The sequence below is a fragment of the Acomys russatus genome, chromosome 10 (genome assembly GCF_903995435.1).
Source record: "Acomys russatus chromosome 10, mAcoRus1.1, whole genome shotgun sequence".
Taxonomy (NCBI): domain Eukaryota; kingdom Metazoa; phylum Chordata; class Mammalia; order Rodentia; family Muridae; genus Acomys; species Acomys russatus.
This window is the reverse complement of record NC_067146.1, coordinates 41,026,441-41,040,214: the sequence shown is the minus strand read 5'-3', so window position 1 is coordinate 41,040,214 and position 13,774 is coordinate 41,026,441. Positions and strand designations below refer to the sequence as shown.

General features: G+C 38.4%; 1 protein-coding gene across 1 annotated transcript in view; it reads left to right on the top strand.

Annotated features, from left to right (window-relative positions):
* Dmtf1 (cyclin D binding myb like transcription factor 1) overlaps positions 1-12,697 on the top strand; it is a 42,137-nt gene extending 29,440 nt beyond the window's left edge. The window contains exons 10-18 of the mRNA XM_051152067.1: positions 782-891; positions 2,607-2,835; positions 3,902-4,053; positions 5,312-5,521; positions 7,608-7,693; positions 10,423-10,578; positions 10,896-11,273; positions 11,919-12,063; positions 12,285-12,697. Coding sequence (XP_051008024.1) covers positions 782-891; positions 2,607-2,835; positions 3,902-4,053; positions 5,312-5,521; positions 7,608-7,693; positions 10,423-10,578; positions 10,896-11,273; positions 11,919-12,063; positions 12,285-12,394 — 1,576 coding nt within the window. The 3' untranslated portion in view covers positions 12,395-12,697. The remainder of the gene's footprint in view (positions 1-781; positions 892-2,606; positions 2,836-3,901; positions 4,054-5,311; positions 5,522-7,607; positions 7,694-10,422; positions 10,579-10,895; positions 11,274-11,918; positions 12,064-12,284) is intronic.
* Positions 12,698-13,774: the final 1,077 nt, after the last annotated feature.

Genomic DNA, 13,774 nt, shown 5'->3' with positions numbered 1-13,774 from the left:
ATGATTGTAATTTTTGTCTTACTGGCAGACTAGTGTAATTTCATCTGCCTATTAAAAACATGAATTTCTTTTAGAAGATATCTATTTATGTCCATAATAGACAAATTAGTCTCCTGTTGTTAGTCACCAAGTGCTTGCTGAGACCACTAATAGGGATTACAAAAGAAGTTAAGTGGATATCTTCAGTGGCCTGAACACTAAATTTAGGAAATTTTTACCAGGATCAAAGACTTGATATAAAACTATGACATGGTGAATGTTCCCTGAATGTCTAGGCTGACTCTACCACATAAGGGCTGTTGGATCTCCAGAAGCATAATGCTGCTTCATTGACCTAAGGCTATAAATATAAAGTACAGTGTTATGGACTGTATGTGTCTGAAGAAGCTTGAAAACAGATCTTATTTATAAGAATCTGTTGGACGTTTTTAGGTGTCTAAAGACGCTTATTAGGAATAGGCTCAAAAGGAAAAACTCTGGGGCTTGCCTAGGAATTGTATCAATAATTTGGTCTTTTTTTTTTTTTTTTTTAAACACATATCCAAGTTATCTATTTTTTCTCTGACCCAGGAAAAGGGCAATTGCTGCCTGTTTTTTTTTCACCCACAGACAACTGTGGACCCCAATAAAAGGCCACACTTTCAAACTTTGGCTCTCAAAAGTATTGCTGCCCACAACTTCCAAACCACTCAAAAGGGAAGAAGAAGAATGAAGAATAAATGATGAAATTAAAAGGGAGAGAACAGTTGACCCAATGCTGATTGGCAGACTCTTGTTCTAGGCTCCGGATAAAGCACGGCAATGACTGGGCAACCATAGGCGCGGCCCTGGGAAGGAGTGCGTCTTCTGTCAAGGACCGCTGCCGCCTGATGAAGGACACCTGCAACACAGGTACTGCAGTGCTGTGCTGCGGGGCCTTCCCTGTCAATCAGCGAGCCTCCTGCCTCTGCAGACACTGTGCCATTCACCTTAATTTAGACAATCCTTTCCCCTTTTTTTTTTTTTTTTTTTTTTCCCTTCCCCTCCAGTTTAATAGATAAAAGCCAACTGGATTTTTTTTTTTGTTTTTTGCACATATTTTAGAGGTTGTATATATTTCGTGGATCTCAAACTTGAATTATATTTTTCCATAACTAAATTTATGGTTATTAATATTTCAGTGTCCTGACAGGATTGCATACACCTCTTTTTATGTTTGTTTGTTTTTTCAAGACAGGGTTTCTCTGTGTAACAGCTCTGGCTGGCCTGGAATTCACTCTGTAGGCTAAGCTGGCCTCGAACTCACAGAGATCCGTCTGCCTCCCAAGTGCAGGGATTAAAGGTGTGTGCTACCACCACCCAACTGCATATACCTCTTAATATATATAAATGCGCTAATGCTGAGAGTCCAACCTAATATTTGTGCTAAACAATGGTGTGTAGGAACTTTCTGCCATTGTTTATTTTCTGAGCCTTAACTCCTCTGTAAAATGGGCTACAGTAGATACTCTCATAGGTCTCCTTTGGTCCTGGTGCTCCTGAAGGATCTGTAATCCATGTTCATTCAGTCTTCTAATTTAAAAAATTTTAAGTTTAGCTGCAACTTCTTAGCAGCCTTTTTCTTTACCCCCTTACCTAACTCAACTGAAATTAAGAACACCTCTACTTCCTTCACCATCATTATTACCAAAAAAGAGAACATGAATTTTGCCAACTGTCATTCATTCTTCAGTGTCGCTGGCTTACGGAATGAATCAGTTTTAGGTGAAGCTCCAGAGGTTCTGTGCACTGCTGTGGGTAGTGTGTTAACTCTGTGTTAGCACAGTGTGGGGCACACTACCATTGTCTGTCAGCATCTTGATGGGTGGACTTGTCAGCTTGCCTTTTTAACCTAACATCATTGCTTCTGATGACTTCTCTCCCTGTGCCACAAGACAGCACAGTCACGGTGTGTCCTACCTTCTGCCACACTGCTGGGAGAGAGAGTTCTGCCCTATTCCGTCGTCCTATCCCCACGAACGCTCAGCAAATGCTTGTTCCATGAATGTGGTTTTGACATAACAAAGTTTTTTAAATTTCTAGAAAAATTCTAAGTTCTTTTCTGTTGGTTTGCTCAGACTTTATTACATAAAAAGAGAAGAGAAACATTAGATGATATGAAGCCTAGAGATAAAGAAAGAACAGGAATGAAAATGTATATAAATATTAGTGTCATGGTTGACTAATACATCGTCTCAAGAGCTTGAAAGTGGCACAAATAATGGTAGGATCTAGTTTTTACTGAAGTAGATGAGCTCGTAAATGTTATTCCATATGTCCTTTAATATTTACTATTAATTTGAATAGCTTCTAAGTTTATTTCCTTGTTGCTGCCTGCTTTATTGTTTCTATACAAAGACTTGGTACAACCTGAGATACATAATTCTTACATTTTAGATAATATTTCTGTCCTTAAAAAGCCAGTAAATTATAATTCTAGTGGGTACATGTGGTTTCCAAGCTGAGTGCTGCTGCAAAATAGACCAACTGATGAACACTACTTATGCTTTGCGTTTGTACTTAGACATGGAGGGATGGATCCTTTAATGACTCAGAAGATAATGTAGTCTGGATGAATTCCTTTTCAGGCAAATGGACAGAAGAAGAAGAAAAGAGACTTGCAGAAGTAGTTCATGAGTTAACAAGCACGGAGCCAGGTGACATTGTCACACAGGGTGTGTCTTGGGCAGCTGTAGCTGAAAGAGTGGGTACCCGCTCAGAAAAGCAATGCCGTTCTAAATGGCTCAACTACCTGAACTGGAAACAGAGTGGGGGTACTGAATGGACCAAGGAAGATGAAATCAATCTCATCCTAAGGTTTGTATCCCAAATCTTGTAGCAACAAAAGCCTGCTTTGTTACTGTGGACACTACTTGATTGACTTTCCTCTTGATTTCTTTGGATGCTTAATGAAAAGCAGTCTTTCCGTGGAGAGCCATGTTTCAGACCCTGTGTGCTTTTTATTGAGCGCTCTTTGAGCATTCCTTTATGCTTGGTTTAGTTAGTGCCCAAACGAAGTAACGGCTTGAAAGATTCAGAGATAAGGTGGTGACAGTGAAGCTCTTCCACTGTCCTGCCAGTGTGCCTCAGTCTTAGTCTATGGGAACATGGTAGAGTCCGTGCTCTCTTCAGTCTTTGTTGTCAATCCTTGGCTCCTATGCTAAGGCTGGCACCAAGGACCTAGTCTTACACACACACATCAAGTTAGATTCAAGTAAACACTTCTGCCTTGCACCAATTCAAAAGACAGCTATACGACAATGGCAGCGCGGGCTTAAATTTGGTGTTCACTTTGTTACAACCATAAAAACAAATGAAAAAAACCCAGCAGGACAATCCTCAGAACATTGAAGCTAGAGCTATGACCACTCCGTGTCAAACACCGACGTCATTGTGACAGACAGTTAGGAGATAATAGGCTTTCAGGGCCTCAGGGTTAGTTGTATTTGGCTTTTGTTTTGTTTGTTCCATTTTACTTTTATTTTTCTCAACTAAGTCATTTTTATATATAGTTAACTTCTAACCATGTTTAGTTTCTTCATAAATGGAATAGCTCAGAGCCAAGTAATAATTTATCAAAAACCAAACTTTAAGACACTGCTGCACTGTAAAACTAAATCTGTTCTTTCTCTGGTTGCAATGTTGAGCCTGCTCCCTTTCCTTCACGGTCTGTTTCTAACCATTTACTGTTCAGCTACCCTGGCTGCGCTTTAGCTTTTCCTGCCTCTTAGGCTGACTGACACTGCTGAAGTCCTTTCTCTTCAATAATGGCTCTTCATTGGCATAACCTACCATTCCCTTTATTGATGGTCTTATCACCTGTAGTAAGAAGAGGATTTATAAATAAATTTAAGATCTAATAGATTGATTGTGTAATCTGTAGGATAGCAGAGCTTGATGTAGCTGATGAAAATGACATAAACTGGGATCTTCTAGCTGAGGGATGGAGCAGTGTCCGTTCACCACAATGGCTTCGAAGTAAATGGTGGACCATCAAAAGGCAAATTGCAAACCATAAGGATGTTTCGTTTCCTGGTAATGTACTACTTGCTTATAGTATTGCTTCTGAAAAAAATAGCAGTTAAGAGCTCTTTGCCAGTAAAGGCTCTTATAGCAGATTTTCACCTAAACTGCCCTGTCTCTTTGAGTAGTTGTCTTTTCTTCCCTAGAGAAGAATCCGTGTGATTTGTTATTTCCTAGGCGTGTAAAGGCAGGGCACATTTACACACACATGTTCTTGTTCTTCCACATAAACTATAGAGAGGAAATAAGCTTTACATGGTTTCATTTAGTACAAACCTTTCTCAAAAATGAGTTGCATAATTTTAAATATCTTAGCTAAGTTATTTGGAGAAAACTCTAGCTCCCTATTTTGTAGAAAATAAGATCTGTGGGTTTTTAGTTAGTAATTCCAGTGATCATAAATTGAATTTGCTTAAAAACTTGCATTTTTGAATTTAGGTGCTAACCTAAGTTAGAGAGTCTGCTCTAGGCTATCAGACTCGTTTCTCTTCTTACGGCACTCCAGCTTACTTTTCAAAGAATTCAGTGCTGAGAGACTGAACTCCCAATTACAGGTCAATGAAGATTATCATGACAGGAACAGCTGGTTCACACCTGTAATCCCAGCACTTAGAAAGCAAAGGCAGGCAGATCACTGCAGACTGAGACACTGCCCCCCTCACACCCACCAAAAAGAGCAAAATCTAGAGAAAGACCTTACATACATATTACTTTTGACAGTCAAGTGCAGCCCTTGAGTCATTGGTGGAAGAATGCACACTATTCATTTCAGTATAAAAGCGATGTCTTAGCATCACTAGTAGTCTTCGTAAATAATTCTGCCAGAAGACCTAGGATACAGAAGATGTTCTCTTTCCACATCCTTAACCATGTCCACCATTTCCATTTTGTTATAGTTCTGATGGGAAGAAGAGAATGATTTTAGTATTTTTAAAATCTGGGCAGGCATGGTGGCACATGTCTCTTAGTCCAGGCTCCCTGAGGGGCTGAGTTATAGGATCAGTAAGTCCAACAATTGGAGACCAACCTGGGCAACATAGCAAGACCACTCCCATCTCCAAAAAAAAATTTTTTAAACCATTTTTTAGTCTGTTAGATGGATGTTATAGTTTTGATATTTTTATTATTTTGACAGTTCTCACATGCAGTATACAATTATTTACTCCAAATACTTTCCCTCCTTACCCTCCTCCCACCCTATTTCCCTTGTTGCTTAGATGGTGGTCTGTCGGAGAGTCAATGTTCTTTTTGTCTACCCATCTCCCTTCAGTCTTAATAAAAGGTCTTAAACAGTTACATGAGAACCAAAAAAACAACCCAGTGCTTTTGGAGAATAAATCAGGATCTGGAGTTCCAAACAGTAATTGCAATTCCAGTGTACAGCATGTTCAGATCAGAGTCGCCCGCTTGGAAGATAATACAGCCATCTCTCCAAGCCCCATGGCAGCGTTGCAGATTCCAGTCCAGATCACCCACGGCTGTAAGTGTTGGCACCTCAAGACTCCTTGCCATTGGGCCTTATGATCTAGTTAATGGCTCCAATGCCCTTTAGTCTTCTAGAGTGTTGATGGAAATTGAATTGGGAGATCTAAGGCATTTTATGTTTTACTCAGTTAACATTTGCACAAGAATGAATGTGTGACAGGAAGAAGTTCAGCCACCTAGCAATTATACATATTTCTAAATCATCATTCTCGATTTTATAATTAAAGATTTTATAGAAATTAGTCAAAAATATCTGATTCACTGATTATTAGAAAACTTCCTAAAAAGTTAGTGAGCAGAGTAGTATTCAATGTGACATGAAATCACTGACTGGTAGAAAATTTACTAAAAAATAAGTCAACAAGCAGAGAAATAATGTTCCTTGTGACATGTCATTTATAGTCTATCCACAATGCAAACAACATAGGGTTGCATCTGAAGTAGTATATTTTTAAAACAGGGTCTTTATAAAGGTTGAAAAGAGATTAAGGTAGTAAAGGGCCAGTTTGATACAGGGAAGTGTTTTTAATCTCTTGGTTATCTTTGCCTGTCAGTTTTGTACTTAGAAAATCTCAGGAACCCAGCCATGTAGAACGAGGAATGATTTTTCACTTCAGCTCCAAATTTACCTTCCTTCCCCCTTTCTGACATTTCTTTGGCTGTAATAATAAAAATGAGTCCCAATTCTCGGAACCATCTTTACCATATACCCACTTGCCCCCCCTTTTTTTTGGTGGTGGTGGTGGTCCGACATGATGCTGTTTGCCTATGAACAGGTTACTGCACACAAGTACACACTTGGTGTTCACACCCAGGCATTATTTATTGCATTTTGAGTAAGTCTTTTTCAGGACGCCCTCCTACGACAACATGCTCAGTGTTTCTTGACTTAATGTATAAGATGCAAATACTGCTTTCTGTCATTAGAACAAACATGAAATGCGCACGCGCGTGCATACACACATACATATTTACAAATGTACTTTCTTAATACCCTGGTTGAGAAACAGTGGTCATCTGTTGATACGGTGACCACCATATGTCTGTTATCCAGTGACTATCGAAGTTACCTTTGAGGGGGGCTGCACTTGCCTTGCGTGGGTGAAGCCCTGTGTTTGATCACCAGCACCACAAAACATAGCTACTTGGAAACTAATTACATTTCATGCCTTACTCATTATCGGGCCCTCCATTGTTTTTTATTTTATAGGAGAGTGTTAGCTGTTGCTAGGATGACAATATCCATTAGGAAAACAGGAAATATTTTCTGAGTAGAACCTTAATACTCAGTTTATACCATCTTTACTTAATAGCTTTCAAGAGTATTTTATTACTTCCAGCAAGATATCTGAGTGTAATAGATTTCTATGTCCCATTCCTTATTGTTAGTTAGTATTCTGACTACACCTCTTAATTTTGTTCATTAGACCCCCTCAAATAAGGTCTTATGAAAAAATACAATTATAAAATCTTTTGGTTTTAAAATTGTTTTTGCTCCTCATAACAATTGTATATAGGTATCTGAATGTTAAATTTGGATTAAATTACTTTTCTGTGGCCATGGAAGAGGCAGTGTCACTAGAACTAATACCTGATGTTACAAGAATGCCAATCCACGTCTGTAATGCTTACTAAAATTTCTGGAAAACTTTGTCATTCTAAGTTTGTTTCCCTCTTTCCAGATTAGCCTTGGTGTGTTCCTCTTACTTCTTAACACTTGAAACACTTTCTGATCACACCAAGAGTTATCAGCAAATCACTTGTATGGTTCCTACAGTATCTTTGACTTTATGAGCCTTATGATATCACTATTGCTTTCTATATAGTATGAAAGTAATCATATTTAAAAAAAAAAAAAAAAAAAACAGCACCATGGTAGGCATGACTGTTTTTTAGGAAAGCTGGCAGAAGACTGAAGTTAGCTATTGTGTATGTGTGATCTTTGTGCCATTCCAGATAAGACCATTATATAACTTCAGGTTTGCAGACAAATTATTCAGTATGAGATTTCCTTCATGACAGTTAAATCCACTGGAGAAACTTCACAAAGCATTTTATTATTGTCCTTGTTCTTGCTACAGCTTCAACAGACTCCCCTGCTGCTTCTGTTGACTCAGAAACAATAACACTAAACAGTGGAACACTACAGACATTTGAGATTCTTCCAGTGAGTAATACTTCAGATAATAGTTATTGGCTGTTCTTATGCAAAACAAAGATCAGGTATCTTAGAGAATTCTAAGTAGGTAAAATTAGAATTCTGAAGCCAGATGGATACACTAGACATAAATTAGACTTCCACTTTTATGTCGTTGTCATTCTGCTTTTCTCTATTTGTCCACAAACCAATGCATTTTTATATCTGAAAATGACAGTAATATTGAATAAGTTGTATAGATTTGTACTGACTCTTAGATCAGACTGATTACTAAAAAAAAAGTTGATGGACCAGACCCCTCTGCATTTACTGAGTATGTTGAGTAAACAGTTAACACTAGCCACTGGGCACAACATTTTTAGTTTGGTCCTTAATGGTTAAAATTTGACAAACTGGTTAATTGTAAAAACATTAAACGGTTATTAGGAGCTGGGGAGATGGCTCATACGTATTGTTTGCTGTGTAAGAATGAAGACCTTTAATTCCCAGCATCGATATAAAAAACCTGGGCACGGAAGCACACATGTCCTGTAATTCCACTATTGAGGAGTTTAATGGCCAGCCAGTCAACATGAAGCTCCAGTTTGGTTAGAGAGAGCGAGGAAGACACCTGTGTTGACCTCCGGCCTACACATGTACTTGCATCATGCACACACTGCACTCTTGTAAAATGACCGAATTCTAACTGCAGATTTATCTAAGAGAAAGGGAAATATCTGTTGACCCAAGAACTCATGCATGAATGCCCAGTTTTGAATTTTGGGCTAGCAATGTGATTACTGTGCTGGGTGATAACAGAAGCTGCAGCTTCAATCATCCATACAATCTCTTCAGTGATTCAGTATATTAAAAATACATTTTTGGCATAACAGATATATTTACATGTAGCTCTATTAGTGAGAGGAAATCTCTTGTGGCTCTCACTTATTTGAAATTAGCCCAATAAAGAAATATCTGGATATGATTTAAGTAAACTTTGGTTGGGGGTGGCGAGGTGTTCATAATTTACATATACACAGTTTCTTTTAGGGGCAATGAAAATCTAAAAAGCCCAGCTCATGTCTTCCTTCCCAAAGCAATTCTAGAATAGTTCCTATTTTATTAAGAAACTGTAGACACTATTCATGTTGCTTCAAGATTTATTTTGAAGAATTAGATATTAATACAATAATTTAGTCAACACCCTCTAAGTCCCTGGAAGATCACCAGAGTAGCTAGAGATTGTTTCCATCTCTGGACTTGGCTATAGTGGTCTCAGTAGGAATGCACAATATATTTAACAGTGATAGAAACAACTTTTTTTATGCTTGTTTATTTTGCTTGGATAAAGTATTTAAAGGGTAAAAATATACACGATTTGAGAATTGTGTTAAGGGTTTTTACTTAGGAGATTACAACAAATGTTTAAGAGACTAAGGCTGGAGAAATTTCTCAGGAGTTATGAGCATTAGCTGCTCTTCAAAAGGACCCAAGTTCAATGTCCAGCATCCACACGATGGCTCACAACCATCTGTAATTTCAGTTCCCAGGATGAGAGTCAAAACCTTTTTGTGACCATCGTGGGCACCAGGCACAAATCGGGTGCACAGACATCAGGCAAAACATCCATAAGCATAATTTTCTTGAAATACGTAGAGATTTAAGTTTATTAAAACACTTGAAATGTATATGCTTATATACAGTATTAGCAGTGATTCCAAGCTTTCTGTGAGAAATACTTGTAATCTTTAGAAAAATAATTGGTTTTCACTTTTAGGGAAAGCAGAGAAAAACTTGAGTTCCCAGTGGGTGGTAGGCACTTTAATAATCATTTCTATTTCTACCAGCCCTTTCCATGAGACATAGTCATTTTCTCCTTGTTAGCAATAAAACCTGCATTCAGGGATTCGGGACACAGGAAAGATATTTTGGCTAGTACAATATTAGACTGAGAAACACACTAGCTTACCCACTACCTAAAGTACAAAAAATACTTACTCTGTAGGTTGTTAGGATAACCCGAACTCCTCATAGACACTTAATTTCAAAAGATAAATGTTTTTCTGGCCTTTTCAAAAACGTATTTTAAACTAGTGTTATTAATGCATCTTACTATTAATACATGCCGTAGTGTTGATGGAGGTCAAAGGATAACTTGCAAGAGTCTGTGTTTTCCATTTTGTAGGTCCTTGGTAAAACTCGGGTTTGATGGCAAATGCCTTAACCCACCGAGACATCTTGCTGGTCCTTAACGAGAAATTTTGATTTTTACTACAGCAAAAGGTTAGAGGTAATTGAGAATTGGGTTCTTGCATTGCCTATGGTGGCTCATGAACCTACTGTATTGATATTTAGTTGAAACGAGAACATAGAAATGCTTGGGAGCACAAGACCTATGTTTTATTTATTACATCTCAGATAATTTGAGACAGCTTACATAAGAGTATTCCTTTATCATTTTTAACTTCATGATTGACAAGTACAATGCTAGCTACTAAGTTCAAATCAGTCTTTTTAAAGATTTATTTATAACATATACAGTGTTCTGCCTGCACACCACAAGAGGGCACCAGATCTCATTATAGATGGTTGTGAACCACCATGTGATTTCTGGGAATTAAACTCAGGACCCCTGGAAGAGCAGACAGTGCTCTTAACTGCTGAGCCATCTCCAGCCCCCAAATTAGTCGTCTGAAATGCAGATGTAGCCTTACTCCATGGGCTTTTGTACCTGTGCTGAGCCTCCTTTCCTTCTTTAGTCTTTCCACTTACAGCCCACTGGCACTCCAGGCACCTACCTTCTTCAGACAAGCTCAAGTCAAGGCCTTCCCCTGACTCTGACCACGAGTCCCACTGTAACCCTGGCAGCTGCTGCTCCTGCTTCTCCTGAACAGATCATTGTCCATGCTTTATCCGTATGTTATATAATTTCTGCGTGTCTGTTATGGGTTAGGTGTCAGAGTATTACTCATACACATCACTTGTCCTTGGTACAGAGTTTTGCATGTAATTCTCCACTGGGCACTGGGCACACCTCTAATCTCCACTGCTTCCGTTTTATTAGATTGACAGCAATTCATGTGGGGAATTTACAAGAGGAAGGGGCCTCTATGGGTAGTAAACACAGATTGTAGAAAAGTGATAATAAAAGTAGTAGTAGCGGTGAAAGGTATAGGAAGGGGGGGAGACTATTGTCATTTTCTCACTGATAGTTTCCTTTAATGTTTTACAGCCAGAACATTTGTTGAACACAAGTGAAAATGTCACAGTGCAGTGTCATACACCAAGAGTCATCATTCAAACTGTTGCTACAGAGGACATTGCTTCTTCAATATCCCAGGCAGAACTGACAGTTGATAGTGATCTTCATTCATCTGATTTTCCTGAGCCTCCAGATGCCCTAGAAGCAGACACTTTCCCAGATGAAATTCCTCAGCCTAAGATGACTATACAACCATCATTTAATAATGCACATGTGTCTAAATTCAGTGACCAAAATAGCACAGAACTGATGAACAGTGTTATGGTCAGAACAGAGGAAGAAATTGCCCACACTGACCTTAAGCAGGAAGAACCTCCTTCTGACTTAGCCAGTGCTTATGTTACTGAGGTAAGCTATGTAGTAGAGTGTACTTTGGGCCACACGGGTACTTTAAAGACAACAGTGGTTCTGCAACCCTTTTAATACACTTCATGTTGTGCTGACTCCCCATAAATTCTTTTGTTACTTCATAACTGGTTTTGTTGTGGTTATGAATTAGAATTTAAATATCTGATATACAACCCCCAAAGGGGTTGAGACCTAAAGGTTGAGACCTGTTGCTCTAGCACCTTCTTTCTTTGGACTCACAAAGTACAAACTGAAAAGGTATTAGTAAATCAGTTCTTGTTGCTGGCAGAAATTGGCAACTTTGCACAGTTTCTCACTGAAGTGTCCCCTCTCCAGAGGCAACAGATAGAGGCATCTATTGACGTCCACACCTGGATCACCTTTGGGTGGCATGGGAAGTAGCAATTTTACAAACTACATATATCCCACAGTGCAGCATAATTTGTCTTCTGTATACTCAAATGATATAGAGCAATCTGTTGGTTTATGATGCGTATCAATATTCAGTGTGTTAAATTATGAGGTTATCGAGGTTCATAGACCCTATCATTTTAAGAAGAGCTAAGTGCTAACAAACCTGCTCACACTTGAGGAATGTAAGTCAGTATCTCCTCTTTTTGTTTCCTTTTATTTTTTAAAATATAGGATTTAGAGTCTCCCACCATAGTACACCAAGTTCATCAAACAATTGATGATGAAACAATACTCATTGTTCCGTCACCACATGGCTTTATCCAGGCATCTGATGTTATAGATGCTGAATCTGTCTTGCCTTTGACAACACTGACAGGTACTGTACTAAGACTCTTAATCATAAGCCTGACAGATAATAAGCGGAGTGGGGGGGGAGGGGAACCAGGCAGTAGTTTTAGCCAGTCGTGTTCATCTTCTCTTGATCTGTCAGTGTTTTCTTGTTGGCAAAATCTTACACTTTGGTAAAATGCTTGGACTAGATGGAGAATCAGTAACATACATTTAATACTAACTTTATTTAAACTTAATTCATTGCAGACCCCCTATTCCAACATCACCAAGAAGAATCAAATATAATTGGATCATCTTTGGGCAGTCCTGTTTCTGAAGACTCAAAGGATGTTGAGGACTTAGTGAACTGTCACTAGATAGTTAGAAACAGGTACTTCAAATAAAGAAACCACGTTGTTGACTATATTGTCTCCAAAGAAAGGAGTCATCCCAAGGGTTTTGATTTGCCATTCCTCTGGCGTGTTCGCAGCTACCGTACTTAAGCCATGCACATTGTTGCTGCTGTTAATTTTTACCTCCTTTTAAGCATATCATCTGAGGTCCAATTTTATGACAGTGTGTTGTGGAGTATAGGAATTTATAATTGCCCAGGCCTGTTAAGTTTTGTGTCAAGAGGGAGTTGCATTAACTGCAGCTATTTAAATCACCAGAGCTTAACTGCCCTGACTTTAGTACAAGCAGGGACACTCATGCTCGTTCTGCAGTCAGACACTGAGCTCTGTCCAGACTCAAGCTGGCCTGAGTTCAGGTCATGGTCCACCTAGTTAGCAGTGACCTTCAGAAAGGCTAGTTAAAGAGTTTAAAACATGACCAGCATCCAAACACAAGATTGTGGGAGGTGGTTGTGATAGTTACTTTTGGTTATAACCCATTGCTGGCAGTGGGAGCTGATTGAGGTGGGGATGGGGAAAGAGAAAAGCATTAAAGTCAAAAAAAAAATTTTCACTACAGGTTTTTGATTGTTAACTTTTAAAGGGAATGTGGAGAAAATAGTAACAAAGCCCACTAGTAGCAAAGCAGTTATCACCCCCTCATCAGAAACCAGTCATTAGTTTACAGTTAGCACTTTGAAATAAAATTAAATGAGGGGAAAGGTAAGGTAATATTGCCTGTATCTGATAACCATGACTTTTTATTACTTGTTTTACTATATAAATTGCCCAGAAGATAGTTGAGGGGTATTAGAATATGCTGTTCACTTAGTGCATTACCTGGTGGGAGTATAGCTTCTCCCTCGGGCACTTTTAAAAAGCAAAATTTTGCTTCTGTATCAAAAGAAAACAAATCAAGAGTCATTCCTAAGAGTAAAGCCAAAACTAGCCTCTAGGTCTTTAATGATATGATCCTTATAGAAAAGTCAAAAAAAAAAAAAGGAAACCTGTATAAATTATTTTATTTATTATTGTAATTAGATCTTCACAATCAAAGCTGTCTTTTCACCATCTGTTTTATTAATGTGAAACTGTAGTTATAAGCAAAAGTTGGTTGCTTAGGGAACAATAATTGTATATTCAGTTTAACAAATAAAAGAGTATTTGTCTTAAAATATAAGAGTTTGAGCCATGCAATTAAATTTTTTAAAAAATTTTTTCAAAAGTGAAAATTCTTTGAAGGCTGGAATGTTTCAGCTTCTTAAAGAAAAGTGGACATCTATGATACAGCTCCCTTGCAAGAGGGAATTCAGATTTACAGTTAACATGAAAATCATGTACCAGACTTCTGTCGAGGATTCTTCA